Source organism: Trachypithecus francoisi, unplaced genomic scaffold (assembly GCF_009764315.1).
Source record: "Trachypithecus francoisi isolate TF-2019V2 unplaced genomic scaffold, Tfra_2.0 Lachesis_group6, whole genome shotgun sequence".
Classification (NCBI taxonomy): domain Eukaryota; kingdom Metazoa; phylum Chordata; class Mammalia; order Primates; family Cercopithecidae; genus Trachypithecus; species Trachypithecus francoisi.
Window position 1 is genome coordinate 41791438 of NW_022681471.1, and position 27859 is coordinate 41819296.

The window sequence follows — 27859 nt, forward strand, 5'->3', positions numbered from 1 at the left end:
TATACTTTGTTATAAGTCACTGCCTGATTCTAATATTGCTATCAAACTAATGTTTAGGTCGTTTTCAAGCCCTAAAAGCCTATGATACTACGTAATCTCCCCTAACACTACTACCACATGCTTGAACCCGTAACATGTTACTCTTTGTGTGTGTGTGTGACAGGATCTGGCTCTGTTGCCCAGGTTGGAGTTCAGTAGCATCATCTCGGCTCACTGCAACCTCCACCTGCCAAGCTCAAAACAGTTCTTCTACCTCAGCCTCCCAAGTAGCTGGGACCATGGGTGCACACCACCATGCCTGGCTAGTTTTTGTACTTTTTGTAGAGACAGAGTCTCCCTGTGTTGCCCAGGCTGGTCTCAAACTCCTGAGCTCAAGCAATCTGCCTGCTTCAGCCTCCCAAATTGCTGGGATTAAAGGCATGACCCACTGCACCGGCCTGTTACTCTTATGAAGGCTTGAGAGAGTAATCAAAATAGAAAATTCTTAGTACTTATACTTTTTTGTGTTCCTGGTTATCTTATAAAATATATGTTGAATATTAGGTTTATCTTCAGCCATATGTACAAATTAAATAGTACTCATTTCAAGTGATGCAAACATCTCTAAGACAAGGCTCTTCCCATTCGCTTGCTTGGTCATAAGTAACACGAGAGCAATATTCTTGGAAATTATCCTCTTGGAATTAATTAGCTGAGGTATATCCACATCTCTTGTGTGTTCATTGCTCTAGAAGCTGAAAGTAGAATATTCTTCTTATAAGCAGTTACTATGGAAGATAATGATAAGGAGTTCTCTGTCCAAAGAGTGGGTCATGTAGACCTAGAGAAAGATGTGTCATAGAAATTATGACAGATCAAATCCTCAAAACTCATTGTTTAATGGTAGTTTAAACAGAAGTTAAATATGACCTACAAAATACTTAACTGTCACGAAGTAAAATGAGCAACAGTGACAATGATGGCTAATTAGGTGGAAAGTGATTATTTTCCTTTCATTTTCCAAATTCTGCATAATGTTGCTAGGTCATCTATTTAGAAAGTGGCAACTTTCTTCAGAGTTGTTTTGAAAAATGAGGCACACCCAGAGAAATCTTTCACAGCCGCTTTTTGAAGGACAGCCACAAAAGCAAAAACACTTCGAGAACTTTGGGATCATAGTATCAAAATGTTGCTGGGTCACAAGGGTGATAGCTTTCCCTTCTATGAATGTGATTTTCTCTTTATTTCTTTTTAATAAACAGGGATGGAGAACTGTCATGGGAACATTCTGATGGTGATATCTTCCGACAGCCTGCCAACAGAGAAGCAGTAAGTGTGAATAGCTCAAATAATTCAACACTCCACAGCATCAGGCCAAGCTTTCCTCTCCCCATGGCTACTATTCTAGCAAATCAAAAAAAAAAAAAAAAAAAGACCCCGATTTCTAACACCATTTTTCTTCCCTTTTCTCAAAGTTTTGAATGTCATCACCAACTGAAAACCATTTAAGTACACTGTAAAATTGGTAACTGGAGGCAGGAAATGTGCACAAAGAAACCATAGCCCCAGCCCTTTGTCTAGGTCAGAAGTTGGTATTCTTTTAGGATGACTTGCCAAGTCTATGTACGTTCCCTAAGGAAGCCAGGTCACTCCTCCTGTCCTCAACAGTGAGGACCTTCTGTGGGGTTGTAAGATAACAACCATCTTTTTGGTTGGATTTGGTAGGTACTTCAGATGTGTCCACACAAATTCTCTGCCAAGCCTTAGGCGCTCAGTCATGCAGTTGGAAGAGAGGAAAGGTAGCAGTTGGAAGAGAGGAAAGGTAGCAGTTGGAAGAGAGGAAAGGTAGCAGTCTGGATTCTCCTCCATTCAGCCTGGCAATGTCTCCCTTCTGTTCTCTGCACTAATCTCAGAATAAGCTTCACAAGTAGGCATCTTTCTATATAAGTAATAGCATCTTTTGTTCTTTTGTATTTTAAAGTAATTTATAAAATAGAATTCCTCTCTAAAAATATATGTCTAAGAAGAGTTACACTTCAAATTTCTTAAAATCCAAAAAGGAGATGTTCCAATTCAAGGAATGTGTCATACAAAATGCACCGTGGTGACCGTTGCACATAAATAGGTGTTCATCACATCCTTGTACAAAAAAAGTATGCAAAGACATTCATTGCATTGTTGTTTTCATACAAGCAAAACAAATGGAGACAACCTAAATGTCTACTATGGACTTGGTGTGTACATCCAATTAATGAGACAAAAGACTTCAACAAGATTAGGTTCTAGGGGACTGACTGGTCTACAATAGGGTCTGTGATCAAAATTCTTGAGGATTTTTCTTTTCGTCATGATCATTGTCCTGCCATTATGATATGTCCCAGGTCTGAGACGTTAGTGCTAAAGAATAGCTTTTCATTTTGTGTTCACCATCATGAGTCAGAGAACTTCTTGTACTTGCAGCTTATCCTGGGTCAACAACCTTCCCTCTCCAATTCTATCCCAGTCTAACTGCTTCTTTTTAGGATCAGTGGGACACCGACCAGCCTAACTGTCCTCTCTGTGTTCCTTTGGCAAAACTTTGCCAAACTTCAAAAAGGACAGAGCAACCTGTAATGGCCTTTGTGGAATATGAGCGATTATGGCAGAAAAGTATGAGCCATTGTGGGAATGAGGAATATTTGCACTGAGAATCCTATCCATGTACATGAAAACAAATCAATGCAGATTCTCATTGTGTGAATTTTGATAGCAATGCACCAGCGTAGGCTCTTCTTAGATAGAGATAATAATGTTGTCTTTCAAAAGGCTAAAAAAAGTCCTCTTACTTCAGCTCCTGTTTACTCTCCCTTCCCCCTACCAGTGGCCCCTTCCTGCCAGGAGAGCAATAATACTTCCCAAGGCGAAATTTGCAACATGTGTGTCTGGCCCATAACTTTAATCAGTGTTTTATGGATGATATGATCAGGGGACCCCATAACTATCTTCCCAAGGTTCCTCACTATTTCTGTCACTGAATATAAAGATCTTCCTTTTCAATTGCCTGTGAAAGATTTTTTTAATGGATTCCCCCTCCTTCACCCCTAACAATTGCATACAAAATACAATTAATCTTACTTGGCTTTAAGCCTTAAGGTTCCATTCTTCATTCATTTCATCTTCTTCTACCCTCAGCCTACTTTAGCTCCTAGGAGAGGGGTGGGTAGCACAATAGTCTGGTCATCATGTGTGTTGAACCCTTGCTGAAAGATTGCTTGTATGACAAGACTCTAAGCTTTTCTTAGGTGTCAGTTTTGTTCACTCAACAAATATTTGATGAGCATCTTCTAGATGCCAGGCGCTAAATTCTAGACACTAGAGATGTAGCAGTGAACAAAAGTCCTTGATTTGTAGGGCTTACATGCCAATACTGTCGTGTACTATCAATTCTTCTATCTATAAAATACCTAGGGTATTTGTACTGTGCTGTATTATCTTATGCCATTACCTGTGTTTAGAGTCTCAGTACATCTTATCAAGACTATACTCAAATCTCATCTTTTCCTCCTATCCAGTTCACCTTATGCATGATCAGGATTCAATGCTCTGAAACAGTTCTGATTACATTACTTCTCTAACTTAAAAAAAAAAAAAATCCCTCAAAGCCTTCTATGCCCTCACCTCTATTGCTTACCAAATAAAGTCTTCACCCCTTAGCCTGTAATTTAAAGTCCTCCATGATCTGGCTTCAACCCACTTTTGGAATGTTATCCTGCAACTGTTCCCTTTTATGGACTCGATGTTCTCTGCTTCACCTTCTCAACTTGGAAACCTCTGCCTGGACTACTCCCCTTACACTCTGGCTGTAAAAAAGTCTACCCATCCTTCATGGTCCAGATCACAAACCCTCCCCAACTAGAAGCTCTCTCTTCCTCCTCTTGATTTGCGCAGGACTTCTTACTTCTTCTGCGGCTTCTATTTACATTCTGCCTTGCGTGCAGACTAATGTCTTAACTCTTAAACTGAAATGTGAGAGTCTTGGCAGCAGGAAGGACACTTTAGCCTTTTTGGCTCTTTTCTCCCTAAGAAGTTTGCATGTGAATCTAGTCCTATCTTTTAGAAGAGAGATAAACCTCAGCATGTTGCCAATGATGCTTTTAAATGATCACATCCCTGTTTCTATTGGTGTAGGTGAGCATGCAGCTGAAATCAGAGCTCACCACTATAAATCAAAATTATTGAATGACTTCTAGTGTATATAACTTAATCTCTGTGATCTCATTGGCGGCTTTTGGATGAAAATTGTTCTTGTCATTTTACAGAGGCATTCTTACCACCGCTCTCACTATGATCCTCCACCAAGCCGACAGGCTGGAGGTCTGTCCCGCTTTCCTGGGACCAGAAGTCACCGCGGAGCTCTTATGGATTCCCAGCAAGCATCAGGAACCATTGTGCAAATTGTCATCAATAACAAACACAAGCATGGACAAGGTAAGGGGCATCCTTCTTTTGTATACTTCCACAACAGGGCCTCAGCAGCCCTGGTCTTTGCAGAGCTGGAGCTGGGAAAGGACTCTTTCTCCAGGAATAGCCCATATTCACTTGTGGCTCACTTAGCATCAAGTCCATAAAGTGGGTATAGTCAGGTGACTCCAGGAGACTCTTTGGACTTCCTTAAATGCAGCCAAAAGAGCATAGTCTGCCCCTTTTGTGCTTGTGAAACAACCTCTTGTAGTTTCTCAATTGTCCCTGGGGATTGTAGGTCATTTGGGAAAATTCCTTGGGTCTTTAACAGAAAGAGTGATTGTCTGTGTTTTAGTAGGGGACCCAACATTCAAAGGTACTCAGTGCCCAACATCACTGAAGCTCTTATCTATACCTTAGAAATAGCAATTCTCACACCTCAGTGCACCCCAGATTATCCTGGGCTTCTCGTTAAAGATACATATTCCTGGCCCCACACTTAGATTCTTGTTGAATATGTAGCATATGAGACTGTCCTTAGAAATGAGTAATCCAGGTGCAGTGGCTCATGCCTCCCAACACTTTGGGAGGTCGAGGCAGGAGGATCACTAGAAGCCAGGGGTTCAAACCAGGCTGGGCAACATAACAAGACTCTACAAAAAAAATAATTAAAAAAAAATTAGCCAAGTATGGTAGTGAGTGCCTGTAGTCCTAGCTACTTGGGAGGCTAAGACAGGAGGATCACTTGAGTCCAGGAGTTCAAGGTTACAGTGAGCTATGGTTGTGCCATTACACTCCATCCTGGGTGATAAAGTGAGACCCTGTCTCTAAATTAAAAATTTTTTAAAAGTAAAAGACTAATCCAGTGAGAAATCCCAAAACCACCTGGCTGAGCACCAGGAAGACTGATCAGGTTAAGACTGACATGCTGTCCACTTAGTTGATCAACTGGCTACAACAGGCACCCACAGACTTCCATAGCTTCCAATTTCTTCTTGCACAGCATTTTCTGACCTCCACCTGCTCCCTGCCCCCCGCCCCCAAACACACACATACCAGTAGCAGGAGTCAGGGGAGGAGAAACTCAATCAAACAATTGACTGCTTCTTACTTTTTTAGGCCTCCTGTCAACCAGCTCGTTGGAGCAAGGGCTCAGCTGGTTCCTTTTATGAAACCACAAACATGTTTTGTTTCCTTTAAAGGGAAAACAAATCAAAAGCAGTTCTCTGAATGGGTTAAAAGCAATAAATTATTAAACCAAATGATTGAATAACATGGGTGAAAAACAATCCGTTACAAAGAACTCCTACCATAAATCTCAACAAAGCTAGTCAAGCCAAAGCTAGTTGATCACATCTGTTACTAGTTAGATATAAATTTCAGATTACATATAAAAAAATTAAATTGCTTTTGAAATTTGCAGGCTTAAAAAAATTCAAAATAAAACTGTTAATGGAAAATGGTGATGTATTAGAAGAATTGAAAATACTTACTATCGATCTGTGTTTGATTTGAATTTTATTATTTTTAAGTTCCAAGGATTTCTGATAAAAGTTTATGAAATAAGGAGGGAGAGTTAGGTTAACATAGTTTGATTTTCAATTCTAAATTGCCTCCAATAGATTCCATTTGTTGTGAAAGTATTTCAAAGCTTTTTAAAGGTGTAGGAAAATGGATTTTGAAAATCCTAAATCCCACAATTTCCACAAGGTCTCTTTAATTTCAGGGCAGAGGCTCATCCCTTGATTTTCTCCATGTCCTACAAAAACCCCAGCTGGTTTACATTTATTCATTTGCCCCCACTGATTTGGATGCAACAGTTCTATTCTGACCTTTCTAATATAGTTCACTGAGGAATCACTTGTCTCCACCCCCAACTCCCAAGCTGGATGATTCAAAATCATCCCGAGAATTTTTTGGGTAAGGAGAGGGTTGTGTTTCCTTGTTGAGAATTAACCTCACCCCATTCTACTGCAGAGTTTGAGCTCTCACCCAGTCTAGATCATTCCTTTAGTCCAAATGTTCAGGGGAGAGGGAACCTAGCCATATAACACTGGGAGTCCTGCCTGCCCTGCTCAGCATGGGTCGTTCTTTTCCTTAGATCTCTTGCTAATAATGTGGTCCTCTGGTATATCTACTTGGCTCCTTGTTAGCATAAAATAAGAAAAATGATAGGACTCTACCATTTTGAACTTGAATCCAGCCTAAATTTTCTTGAAGCATACTGTGTATCCACTTGATCACACTGTCTAGAAGGGAACATCACTGTTTGGGGAGAAAAAAAGAGGTAGGGGCAGGAAAGAGAACAGCACATCTGGCCTGTCTTGTGTGATCCTGTCCACAGCCCTGACCTCACAGTTGAGGTGTCAGCTCTCCATTTTGTCTCACTGTAATATTGTGAGCCACTCCAGTTTAGGTTATTGGAAATCTTTACATGGGTTGACCAGTTAGAGTGTCCAGTATTCTAGCAGCTCTTGCAAAGGACAGGAAAAGGCAGCCAACATTATTCTTGTATCTTAATGCGACTCAGTGGACTCGATGAGAAAGAGCCCAGTGATTCATCCTTCTGAGGCGATTGTCTTGCAGCCAAATCAGCCAATTCCTAGAAATGCCTCAAGTGGGACTATTTCTCCCCAACAGCCCAGCCTGAAGTGATACAACCCACCCTAGAGATGTTGTTGATTGGGATGCCCACAGGTTTCCCTGGGTGTGATGAGGTGATGGGAATAATAAGAAACACATTCAGTCCTAGTCATGACTTGAAATCTCCACAATGTCTCAGCACTCTCAAAAAATGAGATAACTCATCCTCAGACTTCCCTATCTGCAGCCCTGTGCAGTTCTTATCTTGGAGCCTAGCTCCATGCCTTATAGTAGGAGCCAGATATATTTGATGTTGATTTGCATAGAAAGATGCTCCTGTGGCCCCTTCCCTTTTTAGGCCCCTCAGCCTGCATCCCAGATGCTTGCTCCTTTTTTTGGGTGTGTCGGGGAGGGGACAGGGTCTCGCTATGTCACCCAGGCTGGAGTGCAGTGGCGCCATCATGGCTCACTGCAGTCTCGACTTCCCGGGCCCAAGTGATCCTCCCACCTCAGCCTCCCAAGTAATTGGGACTACAGGCATGCACTCCCACACCTGGCGATTTTCGTATTATTAGTTTTGTAGAGACTGGGGTCTCTCTTTGTTTGCCAGCTGGTCTTGAACTCTTGGGCTCAAGGGATCCTCCTGCCTCGGCCTCCCAAAGTGTTGGGATTACAGGCAGGAGCCACATGCCCAGCCAGATGCTCGCTCTTTTAAGGCCCTTCAGAAGACATGGGGCCAATGACTTAACTTCCCACTTAACAAATGTCAGACTGCCAAAGGATATCTGTGAAGCAAGCAGTGATCAGCTGTAGCCAAATATCTATAGCCACTATGAGGTGGGAGACGGAGGAAACTGCCTGAAGATTAGAGGCATAAAAGGCTATCCTTTCACAAGTTACCCAGGAGGCCTGTTGGTCCTTTCCCTCTCAATCTTGACTTACCACCTTCCTTCCCACACCAAAGGGTGCCCAACACCATTAAGCTTCATACTTATATATGTTGGTGGATCAGAAAGACTCATAGCATTTGACATTCTGAATGGATTTGCTTCAGGATCTGGAAGAAAGTGCCCCTTTGGGAAGAGCAGTAATTTTTGCATCTAGCCTCCATGGAAAGCAAATCTCCCAAGGAAATTTTCATGCCTGGAAGCACATCCACTTGAGACATAAAAATTTTCTATAGAATTGAAAATATGAACATTACATTCTACTAGAGACAGAACTCTGCTTTCATGCATTCATATTCTCATATATATATATATATATATATATATATGTAGCTGGGCTTGGTGGCTCATGCCTGTAATCCGAGCACTTTGGGAGACAGGCAGATCACGAGGTCAGGAGATCAAGACCATCCTGGCTAACACGGTGAAACCCCATCTCTACTAAAAATACAAAAAAAATTTAGCCGGGCGTGGTAGAGGGCACCTATAGTCCCAGCTACTTGGGAGGCTGAGGCAGGAGAATGGCGTGAACCCGGGAGGCAGAGCTTGCAGTAAGCCGAGATCGCACCACTGCACTCCAGTCTGGATGATAGAGCGAGGCTCCATCTCAAAAAAGAAATTATATATATATATGTAGGCTGGGTGCGGTGCCTCATGCCTGAAATCTCAGCACTTTAGGAGGCTGAGGCAGGTGGATCTCTTGAGTCTCAGAGTTTGAGACCAGCCTGGGCAACATAGGGAGACCCCCGTCTCTACAAAAATTTTTTTAAAAAAAAGTAGCACGGCATGGTGGTGCGTGGTAGTCCCAGCTACTCAGGTGACTGAGGTGGAAGGATTGTCTGAGCCCGGGAAGTCAAGGCTACAGTGAGCCACGATCACACTACTGCAGCCTGGGCGACAGAGCAACATCCTATCTCAATATATATATATGTATAGACTGCCTACTATGTGTGAGGCCATTTATAAGCATCCAGAAGCTGCTGCTGAAGAATTTGGAGAAACTGCTGTGAGTAGAATATGGCCCAAGCTGTTTTTTGGTCACAGATACTACTCAGTAAACATAGCCCCATGGCTATGACAAGAACAAAAGATGGTTGATGTGTTAAGTAGTTCAGGGCTTGAGTTCTGAATATAGGGTTCCATTTTAGCTCTTTAGCTTTTAATTGCTAATACTGCATTCTCTTTCAGTGTGTGTTTCCAATGGAAAGACCTATTCTCATGGAGAGTCCTGGCACCCAAACCTCCGGGCATTTGGCATTGTGGAGTGTGTGCTATGTACTTGTAATGTCACCAAGCAAGAGTGTAAGAAAATCCACTGCCCTAATCGATACCCCTGCAAGTATCCTCAAAAAATAGATGGAAAGTGCTGCAAGGTGTGTCCAGGTAAAAAAGCAAAAGGTGCGTTGGTTGGAGGCCCTGCCTTTGGTTGACTGAGATTCCCACATAGTCTTTCTAAACTTTCTTTGGGCATCAGAAATATAACCTTTCATATAATTATAATGATAATATTTCTAATAATAATGAATTTCATTCTCTCCTCTCTTGAAAGACTGAAAAGACAGTTGCATGGAAGAAATTTACTACCCAGAAATATGCTTCTGTCTACCACACCTCTCATGTATCCCTGAGTGTTGAACTTACCTGCTTTTCTAAATAATAGAGAATTTAGGCTATCATGTTGATTAGGAAGAACAGTAGCAGCTTTCATTTATATCACTATTAAACCCATCAAAGTACAAGCACATCCATTTCCCTTTTAAGACAAGACAAGAGGCAGGTGAGTTAGAGTGGAAGGAGACCAGGTTCTGATCCAAGCCTAAGGTGTTGAGTGACCTTGGAAATGTGCCATATCCACTCTGAGCCTCATTAGCCTTATCTGTACAATTGAAAGTTTAGAAAAACTATCTGTAAGCTCCCTTCTAACACTAGAATCCTATAATTATATTGTTATTTCTCTTTTAAAGATAAGAAAACTGAAGTACATAAAGTCAAATGACTTGCCCAGATTCATTCAAATAATCGATCATAAAACCAAGGCCTATAACCCAAGTCACTTCCAGCCCATTGTTTTTTCTATGCCAGTAGAAAATATTGACTGATAAAAAAAGACAAGTTAATTATTTAAATTGTAGTTTTTAAAACATGAGCTAAATAAAATATATTTTTATTTTTTTATCATTGATTGATATTAGGATTTATCAATCCCTAATAATGGGGTTGACAGAATATAGGATGGATAATCGCATTCTGTCTCTGGTGTGCTACAGGTTTCCTGTGTGATCTATAACAAGTCATTTCACCCCTCTGAGCTTCAGTTTCCTTCTTTGCAAAATGAGAGGGTTAGAGTAGATTTTTGGGGGGGCCCTTACAGCTCCAGCATTCTAAGAGTCAATGATTTAGTCAATCCCAGGCACATGAATTTATCATTTTTTATGCTTTCTGCAAAGCATTTTTATAAACACAGATGAAAATTCAAACATTTTTAAAAGCAGGGAGAGAGCTAAATTATATACTTCTTCAACTTAGTTCCTCATGACTAGAAGGCAAACATGCCGTGAATCAATGTATATTTATTGAGCGTTTTCCTGCAGGTCAGTAGTACTCAAACTTGTCTGAATATTGGAACCCCTTGGAGAGCTTCTACATATACCTATGTCCCATCCCCAGAGACTGTAATTTAGTTGGTTTGAGGTATGGCCTGGGCCGTGGCATTGTTAAAAGATCCCAAGGTGAACATTATGTGCAGAAAAGTTTGAGAACTACTGCTGTAGGCCCAGGGTCATTTATGGTCTTGCTACTCAAAGTGTGATTTATGGACTGGCAACAGCTAGGAGCTGGTTAAAAATGTTGACTCTCAGGCCCCCACTCAAGACCTATTGCATCATAATCCGCATTTTAACAAGAACCTCAGGTGATTCTAATGCACATTACAGCTTGAGAGGCACTGATTTTGGGACACAGAGTCTTCTTCAATGTAACAACCCCCGTCTTCCAGAGTACATAGGGGGCAGGGTGTGGACAGGAAGGACAGGAGCTATTTGATAAGGTGTAGAGAACTGGGCATTGAAATTTATGAGAAAATGTATTTATTACGAGTACAGAGAGAACACATTCTTTTTTTTTTTTTGAGACAGAGTCTAGCTCTGTCGCCCAAGCTGGAGTGCAATGGCACAATCTCAGCTCACTGCAACCTTGCAACCTCCTCCTCCTGGTTCAAGTGATTCTCCCACCTCAGCCCCCCGAGTAGCTGGGACTACAGGTATGCACTACCACGCCCAGCTATTCAAACTCCAGAGCTCAAGTGACCCATTCGCCTCAGCCTCCCAAAGTGCTGGGATTACAAGTGTGAGCCACTGCATCCGGCCAACAGAGAGCACATTCTAAGGATGATATGGACATCCGGGACACCCAGCAATGATCACCTATTATGACTTCCAAGTCTGTGGTCTTACTGGATCCTCAAACCTTTTAGTGTCACATCGTGGTAGTTTCATGAACACAATTTTCTCTTCTGTCAGGAGTCTAACATTTAATAGTTTAAAAAGTAATGCAACAAGATAATTTCAGACAAAAACTAATATTTACATAAATTACCCATGATAACATAAAACTTCTCATTGTATAATATTCCAGTTTGAATCTTGGCCTTCAGACCAAGTCTTATTTCATTGTGTGCTTGAAATTTTATTGATGTAGGTGATTCAATTAAAAAGTAAAATAAAAAGATGTGAGAACAGGACAAACAAGTCATTGCTTTTAAAACAATTGTCCTCTCAGGTTGGTAATGTTTATTAAAACATTTGGTGGCCGGGTGCAGTGACTCACACCTGTAATACCAGCATTTTGGGTGGCCAAGGCAGGAACTCAAACTCTTGAGCCCAGGAGTTTGAGACCAGCCTGGGCAACATGGTGAGACCTCTATCTCTACAAAAATAAAAGAAAATTAGCCAGGTATGGTGGCACATGCCTGTACTCCCAGCTACTTCGGAGGCTGAGGGCTGAGGTGAGAGGATCATTGCCTGGGAGATCATGGCTGCAGCGAGCCACGATCACACCACTACTCTCTGGCCTGGGCAACAGAGTGAGACCCGATCTCAAAAAAAAAAAAAAAAAGGCTAAAAAATTCCACTTCTAGGAATCCTAAGTAATCAGAGACATACACAAAGATATACAAATAAGAATTTTTGCTACAGTGCTGTTTACAATACTGAAAAATTGGAAACAATCTGAAAGTTCATCAATATGGGAATGATAAACAAATTATGGTGTATCTGTATGTGGAATATTAATATAGCCATTAAAACTCATTATAGACCAAGATTGAATGGCAGAGAAAGATGTTTGCAATGTATTTGTTAAGTAAAAATAGCAAGCTAAAAAACAATATGTATATTATGATCCCACTTTTTGTGTTAAAAAAGAAAGCATTGACCAGGTGCGGTGGCCCATGCTTGCAACCCCAGCACTTTGGGAGTCCGAGGCGAACAGATTACTTGAGCCCAGGAGTTCAAGACCAGCCTAGACAACATGGCAAAACCACGTCTCTACCAAAAATACAAAAATTAGCCAGGTGTGGTGGCATGTGCCCATAGTCCCAACTACTCCTACTTGGGAGGATGGGTTGAGCCCGGGAGGTGGAGGTTGCAGTGAGCCAAGATCGTCCATTCCACTACACCCTGGGCAATAGCCAAACCCTGTCTCGAAAGAAAGAAAGAAAGAAGGAAAGAAGAAAGGAAAGAAAGTGTTTATATATGCTAAGACAAAAAAGAGAAACACAAAGACTTGGAGGAGCATACAGCAAAATATTAACAGTGACCATTTTTAGGTGACTGAATTATGGGTAACTCTTATTTTCTTTTTTATTTATTTGTAGTTTCCAAATTTTCAATAGTAAATATGTGTTACTTTTGTATTTAGAAAATGTAATAAAATTTATCATGTAAAAAACTGCCCACCAGTATCACAGTTGGCAATATATTGAAGTCTGAATGATTAAACCGATTTTTCTGGAAGAGCTATTTTTTCCACTTTCCTACTCTGCTCAAGTATGTGGAGATAGACGATTGATTGAGCAACATGGAAGAAGAGAATTTCTGTCTCATTCTGTGTATCTGCCTCTCAGTGAGCCAGACATATGTGTCTGCATGTTGAATTGCTCCTTAGTCACATTGCCTAAGAGTCAATATCCACATAGCCAAGGTCACCTGCTCCAGGTACTCTGCAACTGCAGAGCATCAGAAGGCATGCACTTGCTCATGCATTCAATCTGGAAATATGTTTTAAGTAACTACTGTGTGCAAGACACGGTTACACGCACTGAGGACAGAGATGTGAACAAGACAAAGGCTACTTGCCAGCATGGTCTTTACATTCTAGCGGAAAAGAAAGACAGTGAACCCAAATCAGTAAGGTAATTTTAGATTGTGATGAGTGCTGTGAAGAAAACCAAACAGGAGCAAGAGAGAGTGAATGGGGCAGGAAGCACTTTTAAAGGAGTGGTCAGGGAAGGCTTCTCTAAAGATATTTGAGTAGAGTCCTGAATGACGTGAAGGGATGAGAAATAGGATAATCATGACATTACTGGCCTCTTAAAAAATGACACATAACACAGAAGAAAAGGAACAAGGCAGTGAGGAGAGAAGTAGATGGAAGGAAGAAAGAACGGTAAATTCAGTTATGTTGAAAAGGGAAAAGAGATAAATAAAATTCACTGATAATCCAGCCAAAAGCTTCATTGTAACAAGTGATTGCAGGCTCCTACGATAACAAACAAGGACCAATATTAAAGATGTGAGTTTCCTCTCTCTCTCTTCCCTTTGCTCTGGTAGAGGCTGACCTTGCCTTGCATATCAGTGGCCACCCACGGGCTTGGGTAAGATGTCCACTTGCTGTAGGTTCCCCAACTTACTTCTCACACTGTCGTGCCAAACCCCTATTAACCTCAGTAGGGAAGGCACCAGGTTTAAGAGGCCGAAGAAAAGATCCAGAGCCAGCAAACAAGACATGGGGTTTCATTAGGGGCTTACATACCGGGGAGAGAGTCCAGTGGAGGCAGGCTGGACAGGAGAACCACCTTACATACAGAAACAGTCCAGTGGCAGTGGGTTGGGCAGGAAAACTGCAACCTCTTGCAAACAGCATGCAGTTATATAGTATTTTCACTGAACACTCTCCCCTTAACGACCTCCACCTGGCAACCTTCATCTACCCCAAAACTCAAGGCCCCAATCCCCTGTGCAGTCCCAGGGATGAGCCTGGGGTTCAGATGGTCCTCATAGACAAGGAAATAATCTCCCAGTTGGCCACGCCCGGATTCCCAAGCTGGGAACGCACATTCAGATGTGTCTGCCATAAAGGGTCATTCTAAGAGTACACTTAAGTTATTGCTATCATGAGCATTTACCATACATACAACCACAATACCATCCCAATAACTGGAATTTCCATAATTACGTACTCCTTTTAGGTTATGGCATTAAAAGTCCCTATTAAGACTTAACAGTTTTCCCAGCTGGGATAATACCTCTCCTTCGTTACCCCTTCCGCAAGGAATTCTGGAAGGCTCAGGATGGGAACATTCTCTTGGGCTGTGGAAATGGCCAGAAATGACTTCAAGCACATCATCTTCCCCAAAAGAAAATGAGAGTAGGTGGACATGTAGTGATCAGAAAGCACCTTGAAGTGCAGAGTGTGAAAAATGGCAGATGTTGCTGAGTAGGTAGTTCTAAAGACAAACTTTGCTTTTCTTAGCATTTTCAAGTACCAGCCAGGGTTAAGTCAATAATGAGTTTTATTGTTTGTAGATCCCTTCAGTCAAGTAAATTAAGCTCTTGGAGGGAAGGAGGTAGTGGTGCAGGATGACTCTTCAGGCTACTGGGAGAACTTTTAGTATATTACAGGTACTGCCAGGGCCATCATGGATTTCATGTCAGCTATAGCTGTAGCCAATATTAAACTGGTGAGCAAAGTCTGAGAAATGAATTTGGCTGTCATTCTAAAGGTGGTAATTGAATACATAGAAGTCTCTGTACACTCAGTGACCTCCTCCCTCTCTCCAACCCATGTAAAAAGTACTAGCACATAGCCCTTAATTACCTAACATATCACCAAAAAGACTGGCCCACCAAGTAAATAAATAGCTAAAAAGGACAAAAGAAGGAAAACAAAAAGCTTGATTCCACAATAATCCACAAATTGAGTTTTCCAATCTGGAATCATCAAGAGAAGACTATGGTTTCGTCCTTACAATGCCAAATGGTGGTGGGGGTGGGAAAGTTAATCAGGTTACCAAGAGACATACAATAGCAATTTGATTACAACTTCTAGTCCAAATGTGTCTGATTGGCTAACAGTGAGTCTCCCTAATTAGAGTCACAGATCCAAAGCACTCAACACTCAGTGGTTTCATCCTCAACAATTCAGATATTCTTACAGATGGCGTCTGTTGTTCTGATTTGAGTGTACGCTTTAAGTACGCAGCTCAAGAGAGTACTGATTACAAGGCCAGCAAGGAAACTTAACTCACTGATAACCAACAAGAAGAAACTTTTTAAAACAGGGGGCTGAGGAAAGAGAAGGGTGGAGTGAAATGGAGAGTATTAGGGGATTGGTGCCTCTATGCCTGCAAGCTGAAATTCAACAGTTTAGTTTACACATTAAATGATCCATAGTTGAGGGACCTGACCAATTTTTTGTGTCTCCCAACCATTCATTTGGCATAGCATACATATGACTAATCTGACATCTAGATTTTGGCACTGGTGCTGATCCGGTATTATTGTTCCCCTTACAAACAAATCAAAGAGCACTCAGAAATGTCAAGCCAATTTGGATAGATCCTTTGGGCAAGTATATGCACATAAATGAGTGTCATGAATGTTTTCTAAGTATACCAAAATGATGTCAGTGATGTTAACCAAAGCCCTTTTTCAGCCCATTCCCTGGGCCTCACCTGGCAACACTGAGCTGGACAGAGCATGATCCTGACCCTGTATGGAAAATCCTATGTTCCCGTAAGTGCCTAGGAGATTTGTACCTGGCTACATTTTTCCTCATGAAAGTCCACTTCTCGATGACAGTAGTAGGGGGCCAGTGTTCTGAAGAACTATGAATTCTGTCAACACATGGACTTCAATCAAAGGTTACGTGCTCCTTTGTGATATGTGGCTTAATCTGTGGCTTGTTGCAGTGTCAGCCTAAGCTGGGCTAATCAAGTATCAGTGGAATTTCTGTCTCTCCAAGAATGTTCTTGTTAATTGTCCACTTTTGATAAGTCTGTGATGTTATGAACAATGAGATACATAAATGTAGAAGTTCACTTCTAGCTTTAGAAAACCATGACAAAATTCTACTTGCTTCCTGATTCCAGAAGAACTTCCAGGCCAAAGCTTTGACAACAAAGGCTACTTCTGTGGGGAAGAGACAATGCCTGTGTATGAGTCTGTGTTCATGGAGGATGGGGAGACAACCAGAAAAATAGCACTGGAGACTGAGAGACCACCTCAGGTAGAGGTCCACGTTTGGACTATTCGAAGGGTGAGCAAGACAACATTAATTTCTCATCTTTGTAAGGGGGCACAGAAAAGGATGAGAAGACTCACTTTAATTTTGCTTCAACCTGTTCCTTCGTTTGGATTAGAAGTTTTTTTGATTGCTTAGAAACTGACACATCTAACACTATTGTCATTATGGCCTTTCAAATTTAGCGATGGCCTGTGCTAAAGATCACGTATTGACCCTGGGTTTCCAAAGCTGTCTTTTTCACACCACCAAAAGCTAGAGAAGTGATTCTCAACCCTGGCTGCCCATCAGAATCATCAGGGAGAGTTTTGGTTTCCTTTTAATACCAAATATCTGGGCCCTACCCCCAGAAATTATGATTAGTTGATCTGGAGTGGGGCATGGGCATCAGTGTTTGTTCATAATGCGTCTCAGGTGATTGTAATGTGTAGCCAGGATTACAAACTATCAAACTGTAGTCTGTCATTCTTTCCAGAGTAAAGTTCAACAACCATGAAAACCCATTCATTCAGGGCAAAGCTAAGTCCCTAATATTGTGATGTGTATTATGGGGTAAAACAAATTTAAAACATCATCCCTGCCCTCAAGAGGGTTATAGTCTTACTGGAGAAACCCCAGTCACAATGTTCAATTCCTTTTCTGATTATTCGCAGTGACTACCACAGCAAGCCACATTCTGTTCATTGTGATCGTACAGCTCTTCTAACTTTTTGTAGGCTCAAGACTAGTGCTGATTTAGTATAGTCAAGGTTCCTCATACTCCAAGTGGATAAGTGAGATTTCAGCTGGAAAATATACACATCTTTTTGCTACTGGCTCTCACATAAGGCTCAAGAGTACTCAAACTTCTGTGTGCTTCAGCATTACACAGGGAGCTGGTTTTAAATGCGGATACCTGGCTCCATCCCAGAAATAGGAATTCAGTAGACCTTGGGTAGAGTCCAAACATTTGCGTGTTTAACAAATAGGCAGATGATTCTAATGCACGTGGCACTTGGACCATGCTTTGAAAAAGACTGCTCAGTATTTATGAGGCTTTTTTCTCTCCCTTTAGACAACAGTCTTTATCTAAAGAATGCATTTCTCCCTAACCCTTAAAAAAAGATGCTTGAACGTCTATATGTTTCTCATTCATGCTTATTTTTGGTCTATGCCTAGGAGTGTTGATTTGCCATCTTTAACTCCCTAGCTTATCCATAACAGGACACCTAGGACTAGGCACTGGTTTGTTGCGATTCCCCAGCAGTGGGCCCACTATTCATCATCCCACATCTTTCACCTCTCAGAGGTGTGCAGATGAATTTCAACTTGCTAATGTAGCATCTAAATATCCTCCTGTTCACAGTGCTAGGTTATCAAGGTCTATGCTTGGTAGACACAAAAAAAGAGGCTTAATCTACTTTACCCGTTTAAGTGGGCTGGTAACATGTTGCTCCTTAACTATAAGGGCAATTGCCAGTTGTCTACCTGTTATTGTGATAAAAGTTATTCAGGCAAGGTTGAGACTGTGGAGGGCACTCTATTTTAACTCTCCCCATTTATGAATAAGGAAGGCTGAAGGATCTGAATATTTCCCAAAGGAAAATATGCTTTTCAGTGGGTTCAAGAACAAGGGTGGCTTCTCCATTTACAAAACCAACCTGCCTACAATCCCACTGCAGGCTCTCAGTGCTTAACCAGGAGGGCAGCCCAGCGGTTTGGCATGGACAGTCTACCCAGGTTGGGGGCATGGGCAGAATTTCTAATACTGCCTTTGGCTGAAGAAGCTCCAATAAGCACTTATGCTAGAGTCCATGTGACTTTCCCTAGGAGAGAGTCCCATGGTCAGCAGCACTATCTCCATCCACTGGAGAAGCCGAGGGGAAGCCAGTAAGCCAAGGAAACAAATGGAGTCAATTATAACCCTTGAGCCATCCAATTTCCTGGTTAAGCACATTACACAGCACAGCTCGATACTCTTAAGCCCTAGTAATGAATGATATGCTGAGCCTGAGCAGAAAAAAGGGAGTTGATGGTTCCAGATTGAGTGCCTGACCACTTGCTCCACTTTTTGCTTGGCCCTAGGCATTCTCCAGCACTTCCATATTGAGAAGATCTCCAAGAGGATGTTTGAGGAGCTTCCTCACTTCAAGCTGGTGACCAGAACAACCCTGAGTAAGTAGTGCTTTTCTTGACTGCTCCCTGGAAAACACATCCAGTTTTCAATTTAGCATAGCCACAGCTAAAATCCCTTTGCAAGCTCAGTGAACGTTAGCACTGCTCAGTATCAACACTACAGGATGTTCCATCTCTCTTCTGGCTGACTTAGCAGTGAATGGGGTGTCTGAATGTAATCTGAAAAGCTTGGACATGGTGAATACAAACCCAGATGTAGTCTGAGTGTAGGATATCTCAGGTCAAGGGTTCCTGAATGTCTTTAATGAAACTGCTAAACACAGAGTCTCAAGAGGGTTGGAGAAAGCTCATAAGATTCCAGGTCTGGTATATTTGTGGAGACTTCACATCTGGAAGGGTGTGTCCTCTGGTGGTAGGTATGAGAGGCAAAGAGAAATCGAAGGCATATCAATTCCTGTGTTGTGTGAAAGCTCTTTTACTTCGTGGGAACTGCCCCTGGGTGGTCATGTTTCCTTAAAAGCATTTAGGGACTCAAAAATACTTGCAGCTCTCCCACTTTCCACACTAGATGGAGCCTAGGGACTAAGATACTGCTAGGCATTGGGGCGGGTGGTGAGCACTTCTAATGGGCTAAAAGGCACACAGTTTCTATCCATAGGGAATTATAATGGATGAGACAGAACATGAAACTGCCTTCAGTATGAATTAGTATAGTTCTGAGGAGTTAAATATCAAAGTGCTCATGGGAATTTGCAAAGAACAATGAGATGAGAGCCAGGTGGGCTTAGTTGGGGAAGGCTTCGGGGAGGAGGTGGTTTTGAAAGAGAAGGGTATGACTGGGCAATGGGTCAGGAAGTCAGTCCAAGAAAAGGGTGCAGCCTAAGAGAAGACTCAGACAGGATCAAACAAGAAATGTGGGTAGGGAAGAGGAATGATCACTAAGGCCACAGAAGGTGCACTAAAGTAGAAGATTTGGAGGTAGAAAGCAGTCATAGGGCCTGAAAAAAGCCAGTAAAACGTTTAGACGTAAGGCAAGTAGCATCTGTAGTTGCTGCAGACTTACAAATAGCATAGAGATACCAACATGGTGCTTTGGAAAGATGTCTTTCGGCTATCAGATGCATCTATTACATTAAGCACATACTTTGATGAAGCCAGATTATGAAGTGCCCAATTTATCATGCTAGGACATTGGACTTGATCTCCAGGCCAGAGAATGCCAGTGGAGGTTTTTAAGCAAGTGAATGGTGCATTCAGGTCTGCTTTATTATTTATTTATTATTTATTTATTTTGGAAAGAGGTCCTCACTGTGTGGAGTGAAAGGTGGACTCTTAGTAAGAGAAGTGGGATAGTCTGAATTAGGAGGTAATTATACTATATTAACTCAGTGAGACAGAGGAGGAGAGGTCACTGGGAGAAACATTTCTGAGGTTAAATCAACAAGATCAGCATCAAGGAGAGAAATGAGTTTGGAATGGGTCTGATATTAATAACTTGACTGGGTGAATAGTAATACCATTCACCAACAGTGAAACTGTGAAGAATAAGCAGGTACTGGTGAAAAAGAGTTTCACTGGGAACATGTTTAGATTAATATGCTTAAGAGCCATCTGAGCAGAGTTATCCAATAGGCAGCTGGAAAGAGAGCCAAGGCAGTCAGTTGCTTGTCTTTGGCAGGACTAATAGAAAATAACAGGACAGTATGATAATTCAAATGGAAAAGTTGGGAGTCCTTACATGTGAGTAAGAAAGGAGGCAGAGTCTAGGATCCTAGGATCAATGATGGGACTTTTGAAGTTATATGTTTTAGTTCATACTGTGAACAAGGCATTGTGCTAGGTTCCAGGGGACTTAAAAAATGATTTAGATGTACTCTGTGCCCATGGCAGGATTTGGGGTATATAATGGAGTAGAAGGTATGTGCCTCAAACTGTGTGTAGCTGAAGGAAGTTGGTATGATCCTACAGAGTCACCTAGGAGCAAAGAAGAACAAACCAAACTCCTTTATATAATGTGCATAGCAGAGCGCAGCACATTATAGGGATTCAGTAACAGCTGGTTCCTTGCCCAAATCCTCTTCTAGTTTTTTGTTTTTCCTTCTGTCTTCCTATTGGGTCATAGAGAATGGGGAAAAGAGATAAATCCAAGGGAGAAAGGGGCAGATAATTCAAGCCCATAGGGAAGGTGGGTCATGTTCTCATGTGGCTAAGGAAAAGAAAAGAGGTTCAAGACAGGTTTGGGCTTAAGAGGAGTTGGCTTAACTTGGACTAGGAGTTCTCCAGTTGCAGTACCATGAGCACAGGAATAAAAAGAAGACAAAAGACAGTATCCAGGTGGGCAGAGACAACAGGGGATGGAAGGGCTACAGCCAAGTTTACTCTGAGTGGAAAGGGATTCCATGGAGTATGTAAGAATGGATGAGGAGCCATGGGAAGTGACTTAGGGTGCTAAGGGGGTATAAGGACAGCATGTGGACATAGGAGAAAGCAACGTCAAGAAGTTTTTAACAAAAGATAGCAGGAATAGAGAAAAGAGTGATACATAATCAAATAGTAATCAAGTAACCCAAACCAATATTTGGGAACCCTAAGGGTGAGCAAAGCCCCAGTAATACAGTAGGTGCTGTTTTCCAAATTGCCTTTTTGACCTGGTGCCAAGTAAGCTGCCTAAATAGCTAACAAGCAGATATTGAAGCATTTTGCAAATGCTAAATATACTGTAAAAATTCCAAGAAAAACACTTAGGTTTTGCTCTTGAGGAGGGGCAGTTCTGTATTATTCTTGGGATTCTTACAAATGCTATGGGTTGAAATGAAAACTTCATTTCCCATTTTCCATATCTGCCACTAGAAAAGGGTTTTGGGGGCATTTTTTGAAACCAACTGACATTTGTATTCCAAATCCACTGGTAGGTCCATGAGTAAGTGGGTAAGCATGGGGTATATTGGTTCTATTCCTAATTTGCTCTGCTCTCCTCTTACACACTCCCAGCCACTTTGTGTTTATTTGCCTTTTAGGCCAGTGGAAGATCTTCACCGAAGGAGAAGCTCAGATCAGCCAGATGTGTTCAAGTCGTGTGTGCAGAACAGAGCTTGAAGATTTGGTCAAGGTTTTGTACCTGGAGAGATCTGAAAAGGGCCACTGTTAGGCAAGAAAGACAGTATTGGGTAGGGTAAAGCAAGAAAACTCAAGCTGCAGCTGGACTGCAGGCTTATTTTGCTTAAGTCAACAGTGCCCTAAAACTCCAAACTCAAATGCAGTCAATTATTCACGCCATGCACAGCATAATTTGCGCCTTTATGTGGAGTGGTGTGTCAGCCCTTGAACATCTCCTCCAAAGAGACTAGAAGAGTCTTAAATTATGTGTGGGAGGAGGAGGGATGGAACACCACAACACTGCTCTAGTTTCTTGGAGAATCACATTTCTTTACAGGTTAAAGACAAACAAGACCCCAGGGTTTTTATCTAGAAAGTTATTCAAGCGAAAGAAAGAGAAGGGAATTTCTTACTAGGAGTTCTGCAGTATAGAACAATTATTTGTATGAAATTATACCTTTGAATTTTAGAATGTCATGTGTTCTTTTAAAAAAAATTAGCTCCTCATCCTCCCTCCTCCCTCCCTCCCTCTCTTCTCTCTCTCTCTCTCTCTCTCTCTCTCTCTCTCTCTCACACACACACACACACACACACACACACACTCACACATACGTTCATATTCACATTAAACTAAAGCTTTATTTGGCAAAGCTGGCCAAGACTCTATGTTACTTTTCCTTTGACTGGATCCCAAGTAGCTTGGAGGTTTTGGTGCCCAGGAGAGTAAATAATTGTGAACAAAAGGCTCTGCCCTTAGGTCTTTGTGGCTGTTTAAGTCACCAACTATAGAGGCAGGGTGAAGAATAAGAACACTATTTCATGGCCTCATTCACTCACTTAGAAGTGGTAAATAATTTTTCCCTAATGATACCACTTTTGTTTTCCCCCTGTACCTATGGGGCTTCCAGAAAGAAGTTAAGTTGAGTAAAATGATCAGAAACTGAATCCATGTAAGACAAAATAATTGTTGAAGAAAGAAGTTGATAAAAGTCAAAAAGGCCATCTTTTTGCTTTCACATCAGTAAAATTTACCAAGTAATAGATCAGTACTCACTAATATTTTTGAGACCATAGTTGTCTGGCCAGAAAAATTATATTAAATTATTAAATTCTAGAAGCTCTTTAAAAGGGAAGTTTTCCTTCGTCTCCAATTACAGGAGTTGATTTTTACTTTGCAAAGTGGCTTGTTCCTCATGAGCATCTGCATGTTGGCTCTTCAGTTAAGAAAATTATTGATCATTTAGGGAGCTGAATATTCTGATATTTTTATCCTGAACCTTCCTACTATCCTTGCCTTATTCATCAAGCAGGTATTTTAGTTGAGAATTCTAGAGAAGGCTACTCCTAAAATGTCTACTTGCAGCCCAATACCAGAGCATAAATTATCCATTCTGTGGTCTGGCTTTAGAAATCATCTTTGTGGGAAGACTTAATTCTTCACAGCAAGGATCTCAGGCATGCCTTCTAGATTTGTTCCCTCTGAGGGGCAGGAATGAACTGTAGAAATGTTTTAAGGACCCAGAAACCCCGTATGTCTCATTCCATGACTATAGGTGAGAGAATTTTTCCTAAGAAGATTTGACACCAATAGGGGAAAATGTAAAATGTTCAGTCTCTATGACAACCTGGCATAAAGGAGTCAATTTTTATAAAAGAAACACAACAGTCTTATGGCCAGGGCTTCTGGGGACAAGACTCTCACCAGTTCATCACACACGTTCTCCTCGGAAGAGAGACATCCCTGTTAAAAGGTCACAAAGCATTTGTGTGTGTGTGTGTGTGTGTGTGTGTGTGTGTGAAAGGGGGGAGGGTGTTATGCAGCTGCTCCCTACATCCCAGAGGTGGCAGTGTTTCCATAATGTGGAGACTAGTAACTAGATCCTGAGGCAAAGAGGTGTTTCTCCTTCTGGATGATTCATCCCAAAGCCTTCCCACCCAGGTGTTCTCTGACAGCTTAGCCTTAAGAGAACATGCAGAGAGTTTCCCTAGATATACTCCTGCCTCCAGGTGCTGGGACACACCTTTGCAAAGTGCTGTGGGAAGCAGGAGCTGGGGAGCTGTGTTAAGTCAAAGTAGAAACCCTCCAGTGTTTGGTGTTGTGTAGAGAATAGGACATAGGGAAAAGAGGCCAAGCTGCCAGTAGTTAGTAGAGAAGAATGGATGTGGTTCTTCTTGTGTATTTATTTGTATCATAAACACTTGGAAAAACAAACACCATAAGCATCATTTAGCAGTTGTAGCCATTTTCTAGTTAACTCATGTAAACAAGAGTAACATAACAGTATTACCCTTTCACTGTTCTCACAGGACATGTACCTAATTATGGTACTTATTTATCTAGTCACTGTATTTCTGGATTTTTAAATTAATAAACAAGTTAATTTTGAAAAATCATCTGTAGTCTTGTTGCATAAGTAATTGACTCTCTGGTCAGTACTGACCTTGGACAGGGTAATAGGTCATGGGTGGGTGCGGTGGTTTCACAATCACCTTGACATTCTTATACTATAGCATAGTGGTTAAGAGTGTGAACTTTGCAGTCAGACTATTTAGATTTTTAAGCCCAGCTCTGTACTTACCAGCTATATTTGTCAGTCTCCCCAACTATAAAATGGTATAATAGTGGTATCATTTCCCTTTGCCTGTAATCTTGCAGTGAGCTTTAATTTAGTCATTGCATATAAAGTGATTAAAATAGTGTCTGGTGCATAGTGAGTATTCATTTATGACCATGGATATTCATGGATGTCATGGCACTGAAATTGGCTGTTGATTTCTGATCTCCCTTTAGGTCAAGATACTTAAGAGATTGGGTACAGAAGGCCATTGACTTAGGTTTCAATGCGGCCTCAATTTTGGTCTGCTGCTCACATTATTTTTTTTACAAGCATTTGTATAGGGATCAGAGTAAGAGTTTTGTCACATATGTTGATCCAAACCAAATCCCCTCAAGCTCCCAATACTAGCTAAATTTGTGCTATCACAGAAGCCAAAATATGAGAGTGCTTCAAGAGAATAGTCAAACATGTCAGGTCCTGCTGAGAAGTCAAATAATATAGATACAGAAAAGTATACATTGGTGTTAGCAACACAGAAGAAAAGTGTTGGTGTAGTGATTGGAACAGAAACCAGATGGGAGTGGACTGTAAGAAGTGTGTGGGGAGATGAGGAATTGGAGACAGCAGCTAAGACAACTCTTTGGAAAAGTTCTGCAGAGTATGGAGAGAGATGGTGAAGGAAGGAGCTGGAGAAGGATATGAGGTCAAAGGAAAGCCATTTTGTCTTAAATGTGGGAGCTATTTGGCCATATCTGAATACTGCGGTGGCAGGGTCCTATAGAAAAGATTGAAAATAATGAGGAAAAGGAGATTAGCCTGTCATGTGAGATGCATAAGAAGCCATGCCTCCATGCTGCACCCCTGGAACTCACAACAATTCTTGACCCACACCCTGGATGGAATTTTGGCCTCTGGTTGCCAACACTCATGCTGAGCTGTGCGTAGTACCCCTTTACACCCAGCACACTTTCTTCTGGAATGTTGGCTTTAGAGCCCAATATTGCTCTACCTCCATTGAGGGAACTGCAAATAACTCCAACCAGACAGCTTGGCCCTCTTTCTCCGCTTAGCCACATCCACATTTCACCCAGTCCTGTCAATTTGGTCTCCTAAATGTAGAAAATGTTTACAGGTTTTTCTTCCCTATAGTCTCCACTCACCTGCCACCACTATGATTCCCAGGAAGCACTGAGAAGTTCTGCCTGTTACAACATGTTACCCACCCTTTCATTCCTTTCTTGCTTTGACCCTTGAAGAAGATCAGAATATGACACCCCCAAATATGACACTTTGGCAGAAGGATTATTTTGACCTGTAGGCAATTGAGAACCAACAGATATAGACACAGTTATCTGCCTTCCCCTTATCTGCCTAAAAGCAGGGGATGAATTTCCCTTTGAGAAAGATGCTCCCCTAATATGGTTTGGGTTTGTGTCCCCACCCAAATCTCATGTTGAATTGTAATCCCCAATGTTGGAGGAGGGGCCTGGTGGGAGATAATTGGATCATGGGGACAGATTTCCTCCCTGCTGTTCTTGTGATAGTGAGTGACTTCTCATGATACCCGATTGTTTAAAAGTGTGTAGCCCCTCCCCCTTCTCTGTCTTTTCCTCCTGGTCTGGTCATGGAAGAGATGCCTGCCTCTCTTTTGCCTTCTACCATGATTGTAAGTTTCCTGAGACCTCCCCAGAAGCCATCGTGCTTTCTGTAGAACCTGTGGAATCATAAGTCAATTAAACCTCTTTTTTTTAGTAAAAATTACCTAGTTTCATGTATATCTTTACAGCAGTGTGAGAATGGACTAATACACCCCCATTCATACCAGGGAGAGAAGAGTGACTCTAATCATTGAAGATTGGAAGTCAGCAACAAGATGAGTTTGCAGAAACAGACTGCTATGGTTTGGATATGGTTTGTTTGGCCTCACCAAGTCTCATGTTGAAATTTGATCCCCAGTGTTGGAAGTGGGACCTAATGGGAGGTGTTTGAGTGATGGGACAGATCACGCATAAATGGCTTGGTGCTGTCCTTGTGGTAATGAGTGAGTTCTTACTCTTGGTTCCTTGGAGAACTGGTAGTTAAAAAGCCTGGCCTCTCCTCCTCTGTCTCTTGCTTCCTGTCTCACCATGTAATCTGCACACACCAGCTTCCCTTCTTCCACCATGAGTGGAAGCCACTGGAAGCCCTCACCAGAAACAGTTGCTGGTGCCATGTTTTTTGTATAGCCTGCATAATCATGAGCCAAATCAACCTCTTTTGTTTACAAATTACCCAACCTCAAGTATTCCTTTATAGCAACACAGACTAAGACAAAGACTTTACTAAACTAGCCCTTACCCTCCATTAGTTCCCCTGTATATTTTCTAGTCACTTTCCCACATTTTATCCTCCCTTGAATCCCAAACCTTTCCTTTGTTAAAAGGGTGTAAAGGCCCTAAGTGTAACCACTTTGAGTATCACTTCCTTTATATGAATTTCTGTGCATGTAAATATTAATAAAAATTGTGTGCTTTCCCTTCTGTTAATCTGTCTTTTGTTAGTTTAATCCACAGTCTTCTAGTTACTGAACCTAAGAGAGTAAAGGAAAAGTTTTTCCTCCCCAACACCTACTTCCATGATGGGCTCTGCTAGAAAAAGAAAAAATGTCGATTGACCGCCTGTACCACCACACATATCACCACTGCTGCCAACTGCGCTATTCCTGGTACGGGCTCTTGCTGCTGGTCTAGAGATGCCACCACAGTGGTGATGCTCTGGAATCCTCAGCATTTCCAAATGGTACCAGATCCTGTGCACAAGTAGAGAGAGTACCCTCTTTCCTCCCAACCTGTGATGTTACACGTTATCACCTTATGTGAAACCAGTTAACAAATAGTTCTTGAGTGTGTATTATGTGTACCAAAGCAGGGTCTTCCTGTGTCTCAGAGTCTCACAGTTTTTTATGGAAACAAGTCATTCAGATTCTACTTTTATCCCTTTTGCCAGTATGCAGAGTCTGTGCTGAGTACAAGCCTCCAAGACAGACAGACTACTGTTTTCCAAATTCCTCTCCTTTTGCGGGCACATGTACTGCTTCCATTCCCCTCTGAAACCCTCACATAATTTAACATCAAGGGGCCCACCCCACCAGCCTAGCAAACATGCCCAGACACCTTTGAAAGCTCCACATGGGAGAGGTAGCTTCTTGAATGCAAAGCTCCACCTACAGAACACTGTCCCCCAAATATTTCATATGCATGTACAACTTTGTGCCTTTGTATATGCTCTTTCCACCAGTACAGTGTTCTTCTTCTTCTGTGACTGGCAAACTTTTCTACTCATCCTTCAAACATCACTGCCCCTGTGGAATCTTGCCTGCTCACCTCCTGGTTTGCCACCATGTTCCCTTTCTCCTTATGTACCGTATCTTCCAACCATGGCAGGCAACTCAGGATCCTGGAATTTACCACATTCTCAGGACTTCTGAGCCTTCATACACAGCTCCCTTTGCCTGGAATGTTTATTCCCTGATGTCTCTACTTAACAAACACCTACTAATTGTTAAAAGCTCACACTGCTCAGCTCTGAAAACTTGTCCACCTCCTTCAGGCAGGTTAATTAGTTCTTCCCTACCCCATGCTT

The 27859-nt window shown here is 41.8% G+C and overlaps 1 protein-coding gene across 6 annotated transcripts in view; it reads left to right on the forward strand.

Moving 5' to 3' along the window:
* Positions 1-24074, forward strand: part of CHRDL1 (chordin like 1) — a 112863-nt gene extending 88789 nt beyond the window's left edge. For 4 of the 6 annotated variants that reach the window (XM_033201458.1, XM_033201460.1, XM_033201459.1 and 1 more), the window contains exons 7-12: positions 1241-1308; positions 4278-4446; positions 9138-9347; positions 16318-16484; positions 18534-18623; positions 21602-24074. In XM_033201458.1, the coding sequence (XP_033057349.1) occupies positions 1241-1308; positions 4278-4446; positions 9138-9347; positions 16318-16484; positions 18534-18608 (689 nt within the window). In that variant the 3' untranslated portion in view covers positions 18609-18623; positions 21602-24074. Of the gene's footprint in view, positions 1-1240; positions 1309-4277; positions 4447-9137; positions 9348-16317; positions 16485-17059; positions 17061-18533; positions 18624-21601 lie in introns of all 6 variants that reach the window. The other 2 variants (XM_033201463.1, XM_033201461.1) reach the window with 2 other exon arrangements.
* Positions 24075-27859: the final 3785 nt, after the last annotated feature.